At 33.6% G+C, this 14,578-nt stretch overlaps 1 protein-coding gene across 1 annotated transcript; it reads right to left on the bottom strand.

Annotated features, from left to right (window-relative positions):
• Positions 1-4,868: 4,868 nt before the first annotated feature.
• On the bottom strand, positions 4,869-13,524 carry LOC129226461 (fibroin heavy chain-like). The gene is made up of 3 exons (XM_054861069.1): positions 13,394-13,524; positions 8,670-8,823; positions 4,869-5,192 (listed from the first exon to the last, which is right to left on the bottom strand). Exons 1-3 carry the CDS (start codon positions 13,520-13,522, stop codon positions 4,984-4,986), a joined length of 492 nt encoding a protein of 163 aa, XP_054717044.1. The 5' UTR covers positions 13,523-13,524; the 3' UTR covers positions 4,869-4,983.
• Positions 13,525-14,578: the final 1,054 nt, after the last annotated feature.

The following is a 14,578-nucleotide window of genomic DNA, read 5'->3' as shown; positions in this document are numbered from 1 at the left end:
CCAAAACACCTCATTTTCAGGCTTTATTTCTTTATTTGAGCGATATTTCGTTTAATGTTTAAAATTTCGCAAAAAATAAAAAATAAAAAAATAAAAAAAATAATAATAATTTGAATTTTGACATCTGAAATTCAATTTATGTTTTTCGAAATCACAATTAAGTGTATGTAGGCGTGTGGGTTTGTGTCTGTGTGCAGGAATGAGTGTTGTAGGCATGTGTGTGTGTGTAGGCGTGGGATGTGCATGTGTAGGTGTGTATATATATGTGTGTGTAAGTGTGTGTATGTATGTGTGTAGGTGTGTGTGTATGCGTGTGTGTGTATGTATGCGTGTGCGTATGTATGCGTGTGTGTATGTATGCGTGAGTGTGTATGTATGCGTGTGTGTGTTTGTATGCGTGTGTGTAGGTGTGTGTATGTATGCGTGTGAGTGCGTGCGTGTAGTTATGTATGTATGCGTGTGAGTGCGTGCGTGTAGTTGTGTATGTATGCGTGTGAGTGCGTGCGTGTAGTTGTGTATGTATGCGTGTGAGTGCGTGCGTGTAGTTGTGTATGTATGCGTGTGAGTGCGTGCGTGTAGTTGTGTATGTATGCGTGTGAGTGCGTGCGTGTAGTTGTGTATGTATGCGTGTGAGTGCGTGCGTGTAGTTGTGTATGTATGCGTGTGAGTGCGTGCGTGTAGTTGTGTATGTATGACTTCATGTCAAACTTCAAGCATTTTAATTAATAAGTTTTTTTGATTGATTAATTGGCAAAGTTGCCGAATATTGCCGATATTGTCGATTAATCGATATATTCCAAATTTGAATATCATACTCAAAAAAGCAGATCATTTTCTATCCTTTACTTATCTAGTGTTTATTATAAAAGTAGACGTTTTATCGAACAAATCTTAGGAAATTAAATTCCTGGATAAAATAATATTACTAATGAAAAACTCGTAAATATTTTATGGAAAATTTATTTGGTGGTTATGTTAAACTATATATCAACCTCCCATTCTTCTTCAAGTCCCTAAGAACAATAAAATTAAAATTCTATTACTGCAGGTGATGAATACAAGTATAAGTTTTTGAATTAAAACTTTGCGCAACTCAATTATGTTCTCACTGCATGAAACCGAAAAATGTTCATTATTACTTGTGCAATAAAATACTTTAATGCTTCGCATGAAAAAAGTTTCAATTAGGTGTTGATTAAAATTCCATTCATTAAATAAAATAATTGAATTTAATAAGATAATTAATCAGTAATGATTTTCCAAAGACAAAATTAACTGTCACGTTAAATTTTGATTGCTCTTCATTAAGATAGAACGGAGTTCAGACTTTTAATGGCAAAATTCAGTTTTATAACCATGAAATTCTCGTGGTGATTTAAAGTAGTTAAAAAAGCTCATTAATTGGTAGTAAAAACTTGAAGCGATGATGCATTCAGTGATTTTGTAATGAGGTCGTTTCCAAAATTTTAAAAGTATTTTTTTCTGAAAGAGCATGCTTAAAAACATAGGATCTGACGATTTTTTAAATAATTTATTTAAGTTTAATATTTTTAAAAAAATTACTTAAATTGGTGCGCTTTCATTGTTTACACTTCTGTCGTGTGACATCACAAATGATGAAATGCCATTCACTGTTGCCATTCATAGAACAAAATATTTAATTCGCATCTTTACTCATGTGAATTGGCAACGATATGATTGATAGCAAGCATAGAGCGCAATTTTAATTCGCTGCTTGATTATCATAAGGTGGAAATGTAGTAGAAAGATGCGCCAAATTGCATCATTTGTGACGTCATAAAGATCCCGCCTTGTTTAAAAAATCGGACATTTTAAAAAATTAATTAAAAAAAAAAAAACTGATGGGAAAATAAAAGTATTTTCTGGGTCCATGTTTTTTTTTTGCTCATTCTATCTATTTCAATGACTAAAATTAGTACTTTTGACTGAAAGAAACCACCCCATTGTTTTTAAAACGGAGCTAACTAACACTGCTTTTTTTGAAGGACATACATGCGAAGGCATACATTTGAGTTCATACATGCAGCAGCGTAGCGAATGGGAGGATATGAGATCATCTAGTCCTCATGAAGCAGTAAAACTCGATACAAAGTAAGTGCTCCAAATAAGGCCAAATTAAATTTCTGTTTCTAATATCTCGCTCATTTGTTATGAAATATCTGCCAAAATTTTGTATATTTATCAAATGGCTCATTAAAAATTATTAAAAAGAAATCATTCAATGTGAAAAATTTAAGTTTAATTTACGTTTGTCAGCAGTTTAACAAAAAATGAAGAATTGGCCTTATTAGGAACACGGGGATCCCGATAAGATCGATTCCGAAAAAACGCTAAAAAGTACTATACAACTGAAAAAAAAATGAAAAATTCTTTGTTTCAATTTAAAAAAATATTAAATCAAATTCGATAAACTCAAAAACATATTTTTAAAAAAGCCATGTTCACTTTAATGGGAAGGATAGAGATCAATCGTCACATTCGGGGCAATGATGGGTGGTTGGCCTTAGGCCTTATTAAACCCATCCTGGGTGGTCACCACTGAGAAGGGATAAAAGTGGAGGGAGTGAAGTTTTCAAATCTTGAAGCAAGGAATCTCGAGTCAGGTGATATATTTTGAAGTAAAGTATTAACAGAAATCAGGTTTCATTCACACGTTTCACTTAAAACGTCTCTCGTCGTAGTTGAACCATGTGGCTTGGGAACTTTGCCTCAGCGTTTCCTAAGTCAATGATTGGACTACCTCCCTCCAGCTACAAATTCCTGCTCTAAGTCGCCCACTTGTTATTCGGCTTCAAAAATTTCGGGTTTTTTTCCGAAACCAAAATGTTAATTAGGATATTATATTCTTAGCGGGCACAGAAACATTCGTTTACTTATTACAAAAATTCTCAACAACATTTTCCAATGAATGAGTTGAAATCTTTTTCTCAATAATGGAAATTCTTTGATCCTAGCGAAAAACCATATTGATCATCCGGACACATTAAATGCTATTAAAAGTCTCAATACGAATGAAAAATAAAAATTAAAATGACGTGTCAATCCAAAAAAGTAATGTTGTCAACTACTCAAACAGTTTGTGTTTAATCGATTGCATTTTAAATTTAAACAATTTATAGTGGGTTGCCTGACCTTTGGATCTCCCCGTAGCTTCATCAGTAACTTTAATATTTAGTCATCCGTATAGCCACTATATATGCGTTTGAAATTAAAACGCAATCGACAGGCCTATAGCCGGGAGTAGGGATTTTCAATAACATCCGTTTGCATTGTGGTTTGTAGTTGACCAACACTACCCCTAACAAGTAAACCTACCTAAGTGTCACACGCCGATGGGAATTAAGCTTTGCACATCGATAGAACGCTTTAAAATATTGAATACGTGTTCTTTTTATATCGGCAATAAACACTTTTAGCAATGTGAAACTTACTCCTGAATATTGGCTAATTGGAACATTAGAGGGTGCAATATATTCTTTCATTTTAAATTTTTGTAACAAAAAGTCAAGTATTGATTGAAAATTCGAATAAACTAAGCAAGTTAAAGTTGATGTGGGGCCATGGTGGCCAGATCGGTAAATCATTGGACTTGGGGCCGGAGGGTCTCGGGTTGGACCTTCGTTGGTCGAAGATCCACCGTCGTCATTAATGGTGACTGGGCGACGTTAAATATGCTCTTGGTCACAATGTCCTCCAAGTGAAACGATACCTCTGGAGGTGCCAGACCAGAAAGTTATTCGGCTCCTGGCCTGGTTCCAAATTCTCGAACTGTCCATAGATGGCACCACCATGTATTGTGTTGTCTTCTGCAGGCAAGGTGCCTGGCACGCAGCCCTTAATAGTTTGAGGGCCAGAGTTCCTTCGATAGTTGATAGATAGTTGAAGTTGATGTGTTTAGGACTTTTCTGAAAATACTTTTAATAAGGTGAAATCTCCTTCGCGATCTTACTCCGTCGCGTGACTAGTTGCCAGTGGAGGCTTGCCAGACGTCCCGGTTTTCGGAAAAATAATTAACTGAGAAGGGTTATCTAGGATAATTACTATGTAACTTGCTACATTGACTTGGAGAATTATTATCGGATTAGCTTGTGAGGATCTTTACGACACGATTAAAACCAAAAAAGACTTTCTAAAAATTGGTCCTTACCGATGAAAAGTGTATGAATACTGTTCAATTATTAATTCTTCATTCAAAGTGTTTCTTCTTACTAAAATAACTTGTAAATATTAACATACAAGTAGTTACATTTCTAAATTTATCTGCTTGTGTCATTTTTAATCGCCCGTGCTTCAGGTTCACAATTAGCGACTATTTACGCATAGCACTGAGAATGAACTGCCCCTAAAACATGCCAAAAAGCTAGCTAGGGTTGTGCAACCCTTTTGAACACTCGCGCCGCTGGGTGGGGGGCATTCCGGTGTCCCGGTTGAACGTTTCGAAAATCTGGCAAGCCTACGTATGGGCATTCCCAATGACAGATCAATCAGCTTTTGTACCTTACCACTTCCGATATCAATAAAATTTGGTATGAAGGACGCATATGACTAGATAACTATTCCTGCCAATTTTTAGATTTCTCTTTTGAAAATTGTTCAAAATATTGGCCTGTAAAAAAAACTCAAAATGTGAGTAAAAATGGAAAGTGTTCTTACAGATGACTGTAGCTTCTCTCCTAACTGCAGTAGAATGAAAATTCAAAAGCCATTGCAATTTGCAAAGCTAAAAAAATAGAGCTTTCTATTGATCTATGACGTTCTAGCGACAGATTTAATTTTCAAGGTCTTTCACCGTGATTAAAAAAAAAAAAAATCCAAAGGAAGTGAACAATCAACGAAATTATCCTGGTAAAAATATTTTATTCTTTAAGCAGACATAAAAATTTGCTGTTAAGAGTTATCCCAAATGACCAAAAACACATAAAAGTAGTATAGCGTCAGTATAACTTTTGAGGCGGATAAATACTATGATCCAGCTCCTACTCCACTTCCTACATTTCCTCCAGCATTCATTCCAAATCCGAATCCGCCACTTGCTCCAGCTCCAGCTCCAGCTCCAGCATCAGCTCCAGTTTTAGCTCGTCTTACATCAGATCCCGTTCCAGATCCTGAATTATGACTTTCTTGTGTTCCTGTACTAAACTCACTGTTGCTCGCCGTTTCCTGTTTACTTGCTGCAATAGTTACAAAACTAGTGAGTGGAGGGGGAAATAAATCTCTACATAGTATAAAATGAAGTTTCCAAAAAGCGTCTGTTTGTGTGAACGCACAAAACTCGAGAACTACCCGGGCGATTTTGCTGAAATTGTCATAGTATCTTTCTTTTAGCCCCAGAAAGGTTTGCAGACAAGTTTGAGAAAAAAATCGACGAGTAGTTCTTTTTTCATTCTAATTTAGGCACAATTTCCACATAAATTCCCGAATATGGGGGTCGAGATTATTTGCAAGTAATAATATTACATATCGTTGGAAAGGGTAGAATTTTTCGCGTTCTGTGCACTTTGTTTCAAAGCCCTAACTTAATTACGGCGGGAATTATTTGCGATTTTAGCTCGAATTTTTTTAGACTTAGCTGAAATTTAAGTACTACTTCATTAAATCTATCAATAAAACGTGATCGAATTGTCCCAAAGTTTTCTTTTTTGACACCATTGGAAAGAACGACACTTTTTACTCCCGATCTATTTGGATCTCTGGTCGAAAAACTAAGCTTCTATATCCAAAGGAAAAAAAAGTTAAACTGTTTTAAATCAAGTTCGAAAAATCTCATGTCCATTCAAGTTGTTAACCATTTTATTTTTCTCTGTTGTTATTGTTGTTGTCGTGTCTGATGACGTGCAGAGTGCGAAAGGGTTAGATGTCTCCAAAAGTCTTGATAACAAGATCTGCTAATTCTGGAGCCCGATGGCTGTACAGAATTTCAATTGGTGGAGCTCCAAGTTGGAGGAGGGAGCGAATAATGGCCTGTCAATTAAAAACATGATCCGGGTTGAGTTGTAAATGAGGACAGTGCTTGCAGATGGGATAGGATTTATTATTAGTTGGTAATATCTTCATGTCCTTGCTCTGCATTTTGCTCTGATATAACATTGTGACAATTCACATGCATCTTTGGTTATTTTTGACTTTATATTGATCATAAATCAATGCAATATTTTAGGAAGAAGATTGCAATTAGGTAAGAAATTGAGTTCATAATTACAGTAGAATTTGCGTATACACCACTTAGTAATACACTTTTATAACTAAATTAATTTATTAAATTTGGCTCAAAAGTAAATAAATAAAATAAAAAAAAACACAGGTTTGTTAGACAATAACAAAAGATGCGGGTGAAATGTGTATAAGGTTGTTTATATCAGAGTGATTCCACGTCAACTGATCTGATTTTTCAAACTGTCCATGCTCGATCATCCCCGAATGGGATGAAATTTTATAGAGGTGTAGAAATGTCTACGAAACTGATCTATGCAAATTTTCAGCTTCCGAGATCCGAATTTTAAAAATCTAGGATCTCCAAAATGTAGTGCTCCAAAATAACGGATTAGCTTTGTGAGAAGAATTACCATGTTGTGGTCAAGGTTAAAGAAAACTTGGTTACACTAGAAGCATGAAATTTTGGGAGCTTAAAGTACATTTAGCTGTTGATTCGTTCTATTATTTATGTGAGTTTGAGCTCATAAGATTTTGAGTAGCACGCATATAAACTCGAGTAAAAACACTCTTTTATACTGAAATCATCATTTTTGAGACCGTTTAATTAAGTAATATGATTAGATCTCCTGGTTTTCTGACATGAGTCTAAAACTACACTACGTAGAGCATAATTACAGCTTTTGCTAAAAGTTATTGACTTGGGCGTTATAGAGTAATTGACCTAAAACTTTGATTCTTGTTGTTTCAAATTATCAAATTTGAGACCGCGTAATTAAAAAAGTTGATTAGTTGCCATGGGTTTCTAACCTGGACCTTAAACTACATCACTCGGACTATAACTACAGCCGAGTCCCAAAGTTTTTGTCCCGTCGCAATCAAAGTTATTGACCTCTAAACTTGGTCATTTAAAACAAATCATCTACTTTGAGATCGCTTAACTATTAAAGCCAAGATAAACAAAAGCTATTTTATATTTTTCTTAGTACTATACTGTGGTGAGTAGTTAATTATATACTTATTTCCGAGGGTTACTCACGGCTTTAGCAGGTATCCGGGCCCAAACATGGCAAAAAAAGTTTTAAAAAATGCATTTTCAATTGACCTTTGCCCTCAAAGCCATGAGTGAGTCACCAAAATACTTATACTAGAATGTACCTAGTATCAAGTAGTATCCTTATTTAAAAGCATTGGCTCGTTTCACTCATTTCTTCTGAAGCAAATCAATCATATATTTAGCTCTTTTTTTTCACAACCATAAACTTTGACTCCAACTCAAGGACAAACAAATCAGTTTAAAAAAAAAGAAACTTCACCTATTCTTATTATAATACCATTAACACATCCTGAAAATTTTACGAAAATTGAAGACATCAACTATCAAAAGTGTCCTGCTTTAAAAAAAAATGACTCTTAAATATTTCCTTCTTCAAAAAAAAAAAAAAAAAAAATAATAATAATAATAATAACTATAATAAAATCCTGTCTGGATTTTGACTCACTACTCAATCCATTTAAACGGGTGTGACATCTTCACGCATTTATTTGCACTTTATTCCCAGAATTATAAACATTGGCTTTTAATTTTAACGGATTCGAATATAAGAAACCATTGCGTGTATCAATTTTCTTATATTTTGTACTTGAAAAATATGATTTGTACATGTTTGGGGTACGATCGTACTGTCACGATACTTCTTAGCATGGTAAATTATGGCTCCTTTTTCGAATATATTGTTAACAGTTCCATGTAGCTTCAAACATTCGTTAAATGACGACACAGTTCTTGAGAAAACAAAGGAGACTTATTTAAAATTATGTACAAACAATATCGTTAACAACTGCTAAATTAACCATAGCAATTAGGCAAATATCAATTATTAACGTAAACTCAACGGTAAAACACGTATTTACATAAAAATACGCAATAACACAGCGCGAAGTGCCACACAATAAACAGAACAACGGCCCAGATGAATCTCAGACCGTTAAAAAGCACAACTAATTCTGCTCTCATTCACAAGACGCCCGGCGTTTTTTACCGAGCAAAGAAATATCAAGAAAATCCTACTAAGTTCTAAAAATTTCTCATATCTCCTTTTCATTCCATTCACAAACCTTATTGTGCAGAAATGGATAGACCATATACTTCATTCGAATGTAAGGGGGTTGTATATTCATTACAAGAAACTATTTACAGGTTAAGTTAATACAATAATTTTTAGATGAAGAATAATGGAATAAACGCCAAATTTAGCTAGATTGCAACAAATTAATCACAAAAATAATTACTATTTACAGAATTTGTAACAATATTAAAATTCGAAAGAGTTCTAAATTCGGGAATAATGTGCAAATATATGCGTAAAAATGTCTCATTTGTGCAAATTTTATTGAGGGACATCGGACATACACTGAAATAAACCATCTTCTAACAGTTTCTTGGAATGCTCTACACAGAGAAAATCTCACATTGCTTTTTCAGTACATCTTCTTACCTGTTTTTGACAGCGCGTCTGCGGTTGATTTACTTCCAACAGCTTTTTCTGATGAACCGCCGTTATTTAAATCAAAAGGCCTTTCCTTTTGTTCTAGAGGGACTGCATTTGCTGTAAGGTGATTGAAAAGCATCGCTACAGCGATATATATAACCTGTAAAAATTATACTCTATATGTTATTGAGTAAACTTTTTACTGTTATGTTCGTTTCTTGTTTTTCATGACTTATTTTTTTCATTATTACAAATTATTTTACTACATATTCTTTTAATTATTGCTTATTTTTACTACTTATTTTCATTATTACTGGTTTATTACTACTCTTATTACTATTATTACATTATTACAATCTATATTATTTCATTATTGCTACTTATTTATTACTATTCTTATTAATACTATTATATTATTATAATCACTATTATTTTATTATTGTTATTAACCTTATCATATGGCTTATTATTGTTACTGTGTTATTATAATTCATTTCTACTACTTATTGTTCTTATTATCAATCATTTTCTCACCAATAGTAAGAAACATAATGCTTCCGTTGAATTCTTACTCAGCTTGGAACTCATTTTAGTGAACACATTTCCTGCAGTTGAAAATATACTGTCCACGCAGGTCGGTGGGTTTGTTACCTAATAATGAACGATATATCTCCTCTAATTGCCTCTAAGTCCTTCATCTTCACATAATTCGTTCTCTTGCGTGTTGGTTTTCAGTCCGTCTTCTGTGTGTTTCTTTTGCATTGTGTGTAGTTTTTTTTTTTTTTTTTTTTTTTTATAAATTATGGCTAGTTGTGATTTTTCTTTGAGAGACAACTATTTTCCAAAATTAACAATCTTCCTCTATTTCCTCTTGATCAGTATAGGTTTGTGTTTGTTTTTTATTAACCTTTTAGTTTCAAATTTACGATAACCTTAACTAATTTTAATTCTTTGTTAGTTTCTTATATTCGTTTTCGTTTTTTTTTTTTTTTTTTTTCAAAATTCTTTACAACTATGTAATTGTCTGAAAATACTGTCCGACCACGGGTTGTATGGAATTGGCAAACGTCCAGATAAGACGAGCCTATCTGAGGAAAGTAAAAAATTGATGCGCGTATTCCGCTCATTTGAATGACACTCTGCTTCTGCAAAAGGTTACATCCCTAAAAAACAATAGATTCGTCCATTTCCGGCAGTAAAACGGATGTGTGCCTTTCCATTCAATCCGTGGTCAGACAGTGTCTTCCAGTTGATCTTGATTATGCTCTATGAAATTTTCCAACGCACTTTATATTATCCCGCCAAGCATGAAGCTGAATATCGTAATAAGACAGTACACTAATACCGGTGACAAAAAAATTACCATTTGTTATACTAAAACGAAAATGACTTTCTCAAAATTCAGTACAATAGAGACCAAAATTTTTAAAAGCAAAATTATAGTTGCTGCAATGGGGTCGTTTCCAAAATTTTAAAAGTATTTTTTTTCTGAAAGAGCATGCTTAAAAACATAGGATCTCACCATTTTTTAAATAATTTATTCAAGTTTACTATTTTTAAAAAATTACTTAAATCGTTGCGCTTTCATTATTTACACTTCTGTCGTGTGACATCACAAATGATGAAATGCCATTCAATATTGCCATTCACAGAACAAAATATTCAATTCGCATCTTTACTCACGTGCATCGGCAACGATATGGTTGATAGCAAGCGTAAAGCGCAATTTTAATTCGCTGCTTGATTATCATAACGTGGAAACGTAGTAGAAAGATGCACCAAATTGCATCATTTGTGATGTCATAAAGACCACGCCTTGTTTGAAAAATCGGACATTTTAAAAAATTTATTAAAAAAAACTGTTGGGAAAAATGAAAGTATTTTCTGTGTCCATGTAATTTTTTTTGCTCATTCTATTTCAGTGACTAAAAGTAGTACTTTTGACTGAAGGAAACCACCCCATTGGTGGTCGGATTAAATTATTCATATTGCAATAATACATTCGTTATTGTACTTTAACTTTTCTAAAAGGGCAAGTGGAATCATGGGCATCGAGGAAATGGGGAAAATTAAAACATGGTGCACATAAACGCACGAAAATTCCTTTCGTCTCACCACCTAGTGATGAAAATTTCATTACGTAATCTTTCCGCTACTTTTATTTTTTGATGATTTGTGCTTGGAAGCCAAATTTTTTCTTCAATACAATGAATGATTTTGGTACTGTCTCATTGAGAAAGTGATCCACTTAAAAAAAAAAAAAAGCAGTTTATATCTATCAATAGAATCGAAAATTCTTTACTTAACGAGCTGATGTGTGCATCACATGACTTCCTTTTACTCCAATTTAATGTCATTTTCTCATTATTGGCAGTTTTAATATGATTCAATAGTTTACTCTCTAAATATCACCAACAGTGGCCAAATTGAAACCAGATTAAAATTTTTTTTTTAAATCGCCAAATTTTTCGCCAAGTTGGTGACAAAACTTGGCAACCAAAAGACTGGCGATATATCGCCAAGTGTCCGCCAATTTATAACACCACGTGAGTTTACATCGAAATTAACAATGGTTTCCCTCCAAAAAGGAGCAAAAGACCTCCTTTAAAGCATACGAATGCAACCAAAAAGGAAGGTGCACAACTAGACGCCACTAGGAGTCTATGTACCAAATTTCAACTTTCTAGGACATTTCGTTCTTGAGTTATGCGACATACATACACACATACACACATACGCACAGACATACGTACATACAGACGTCACGAGAAAACTCGTTGTAATTAACTCGGGGATCGTCAAAATGGATATTTCGGGTGTCAGTACGTTCCTGGGCAAATATCCACGTGTGGTCAGGTTGGAAAAAAAAAACTCAACATTCATTTTGGGGTGAGCAAAATGGAAATTAAGGCCGATTTTTGGGTGAAAATTTTTTCGCGAATACAATACTTCCTTTTTTGTAAAAGGAAGTAAAAATTATTCATTATTTTCAGCTAATACCGAAAATACTGATGGTTACCTCAGTGACTACCGATTTTACAAAATTGCAAAATAGCTCGAATTACCAGTATTCGATATTCCGGTATTGCAATCACTAGTCAGCATTTAAATATTTTTGATGAGAATTTTCTTACTACATTAAAATATTAATGAAACAACATAAAATGACAAAAAAAAAAAAAAAAAAAAAAAAAAAAAAAAAAAAAAAAAACAATGTTGTTGGCACATTGGAAATTTCTAATTTCAATAAAGGCTTTCGAATGTCATGATGATGTTTCTCCCTGAAAACACAATCAAAATAAAGCCCCTTGACGTGGCCCTTTAAAAATCTAATTTTAAGTAATGTAAGAAAAGTGGCGACAAAATATAAAAAGATGTCCTTCAAATTTCAAGTTACTTAGATTTTTAAAATTTTCGCTTGTGTACCTATAAAAATAATAAATATTTAGTTATTTTAGTTTTTGTTTTTTTATTGAGTTTATTTCAAAAACTTTATGCCTCTAACATGCTTCTTTTAAACATCTACTGATCTATTATTAGTTATTAGACAAGTGCTGTCAGTTTGGGAAGGAGAAGAACATTTCACCGCGTAATCAAATACCTCGTTTAATCGAATATAATGCAGTATACCTTCGATTTAACGATACCCTATTTAACGATTTCCTCAACTTAATGATACATTTCAACAACAACTGGTCCTAATTCGACTGCATTGAATGTCCATGATCCTCGAATTAATGATATCCTTGATTCAACGATAACTTTTTCCAGTCCTTTGACAATAGTTAAATCGGGGTTATTCTATTGTTGGAAATGACGGCATTCGTTTAAGGGCCCGGCCCGGGCACACTAGGTTGCAGTGGCGTAAACGGAAAGATTCGGAATGAAATATACGAGGTTGAATTTCAGAGCAAGGAGGGGGAAAGGGAGAGGGTATGGCTATTTTTAATCTTGTTCTATGGACAAAAAGAAAAATTTCAAGAATTGGGGTGGGGGGAGGGGACTATATCTCTAACTCCCATTTTAATGCCCTTTCTGGGTGAGACTACTAGCCATGCATACAATAAGTAGTTGTCACATCTTTCACCACATGTAACATTACACATTTTGTGCATAAACTAACTCTCGTAAATGGGGTGGTTTCCTTCAGTCAAAAGTACTACTTTTAGTCATTGAAATGGATAGAATGAGCAAAAAAAAAAATTACATGGATCCAGAAAATATTTTCATTTTCCCAACAGTTATTTTTCAATTAATTTTTTAAAATGTCCGATTTTTCAAACAAGGCGTGGTCTTGATGACGTCACAAATGATGCAATATGGCGCATCTTTCTACTAAGTTTCCACGTTATGATAATCAAGCAGCAAATTAAAATTGCGCTCTACGCTTGCTATCAACCATATCGTTGCCAACAGACGCGAGTCAAGATTCGAATTAAATATTTTGTTCTGTGAATGGCAGCATTGAATGGTATTTCATCATTTGTGATGTCACACGACAGAAGTGTAAACAATGAAAGCACAACGATTTAAGTATTTTTTTTTAAATATTAAACTTAAAACAATTATTTAATAAATGGTCAGATCAGCTATGTTTTTAAGCATTCAGAAAAAAATACTTTTAAAATTTTGGAAACGACCCCATTGCCTGCATTTGTTATCGCATCATGATACAGTTAAACACAATCCTTCAATTCAAAAAATTGAAAATTTGAGTCATGCTCACGTACCAATTGAGTAAATGCAGCCATTTGCGTAGTAAAGAATACTTTTTGAAGCAAGTTGCAGTCACTGCTCAATATAATGAAACAATAAATGCAAGAAGCTCTATTTATATGTATTTTTAATGCTGAACGCATTTTCTAAGCCAGACAAAAAAGTCTATTGCGTAAAATATCTATTGACGATCTAGATTATCTATAGGAATGATTTACATAATTGTCTGAAATAATATTGTTGACTAAGATAGTTGATACGGTTGAGGAAGAAAAGACTAAAATATTATTCACATTTTTAGATTTTGATTCCTGACGGAAAAACACGGATGCATTTTCTTAAGAAATATATGCTAAGCTGAAAAATGAAAACAATTTCCTTTTCATGATTTTCAGGGAACAATTTTCCTTTTGGACACTGCCAGAAATAGAAGGCGCGTCCATGGGCTAGATTTTTATAACAAATAATTCTAAAATGTTTAAGAAGTAGAATAAATATTTACAGAAGTAGAGTCTTCGTTTGAAACAGCGGGGTACGTTAATCTGAAAAAGCATAGTTGCTGTACGATAAAGATTTGTAGGAAAACATTTCTCGTCTGCACTTAATTATCGTTTGCTGATTTTTTAAGTTATCTATATATATAAAAATGAATGTTTGTCTGTATGTCATCCATGAACTCAAAAACTACCCGGCAGATTTGGTTGAAACTTTCACCGTTTGTTATTTTTGGTACTAGGAAGGTTTATAGATCAGTTCGAAAAAAATCCGATCGATAGTTCCTTTTTTATTCCAATTTAAGTCACAATCCATTGGATAAATACGAATAAAATTATCGGCTGCAGAAATTAATTCGCGTGAAAGATCTCATTGATAAGAAGTTAGCTGTTGCCATTTTTCTTGAGTTTGAACAAATAAATTCTTTTTTTATTGTTTTATGGCTTTTCATGCAACGGGGGGATTTAAAACTTTTTCTATTTGATATTTTTAGCGATTGATTGATCTTGCAAACTGCGTGAGTACAGAATTTGAGTATAGTCACGGCTTCACTTGATACCTGGACCGATTATTATGAAAATTGCTATATATATGTATTTTTCCACGGAGAAGGCGCATAATATGCTCATTGAAGTCACTCGCCACCAGGTGGCACTGCAGAGTAGCAACTTCTGCCCCGTTCAACCGATTGTCATGAAAATCAG

Source organism: Uloborus diversus, chromosome 7 (genome assembly GCF_026930045.1).
Source record: "Uloborus diversus isolate 005 chromosome 7, Udiv.v.3.1, whole genome shotgun sequence".
In the NCBI taxonomy this organism is placed as follows: domain Eukaryota; kingdom Metazoa; phylum Arthropoda; class Arachnida; order Araneae; family Uloboridae; genus Uloborus; species Uloborus diversus.
The sequence above is the reverse complement of the archived record's forward strand: the minus strand, read 5'-3'. Positions and strand labels throughout refer to the sequence as shown.

Coding starts and splice junctions, on each gene's coding strand:
- LOC129226461 (XM_054861069.1), bottom strand. CDS start 13,522: ATGCGTTCAGCATTAAAAATACATATAAATAGAGCTTCTTGCATTTAT. Junction 8,824..13,393: donor TGGCTGCATTTACTCAATTG/GTACGTGAGCAT, acceptor TAATTTTTACAG/GTTATATATATCGCTGTAGC. Junction 5,193..8,669: donor AGACGCGCTGTCAAAAACAG/GTAAGAAGATGT, acceptor TAACTATTGCAG/CAAGTAAACAGGAAACGGCG.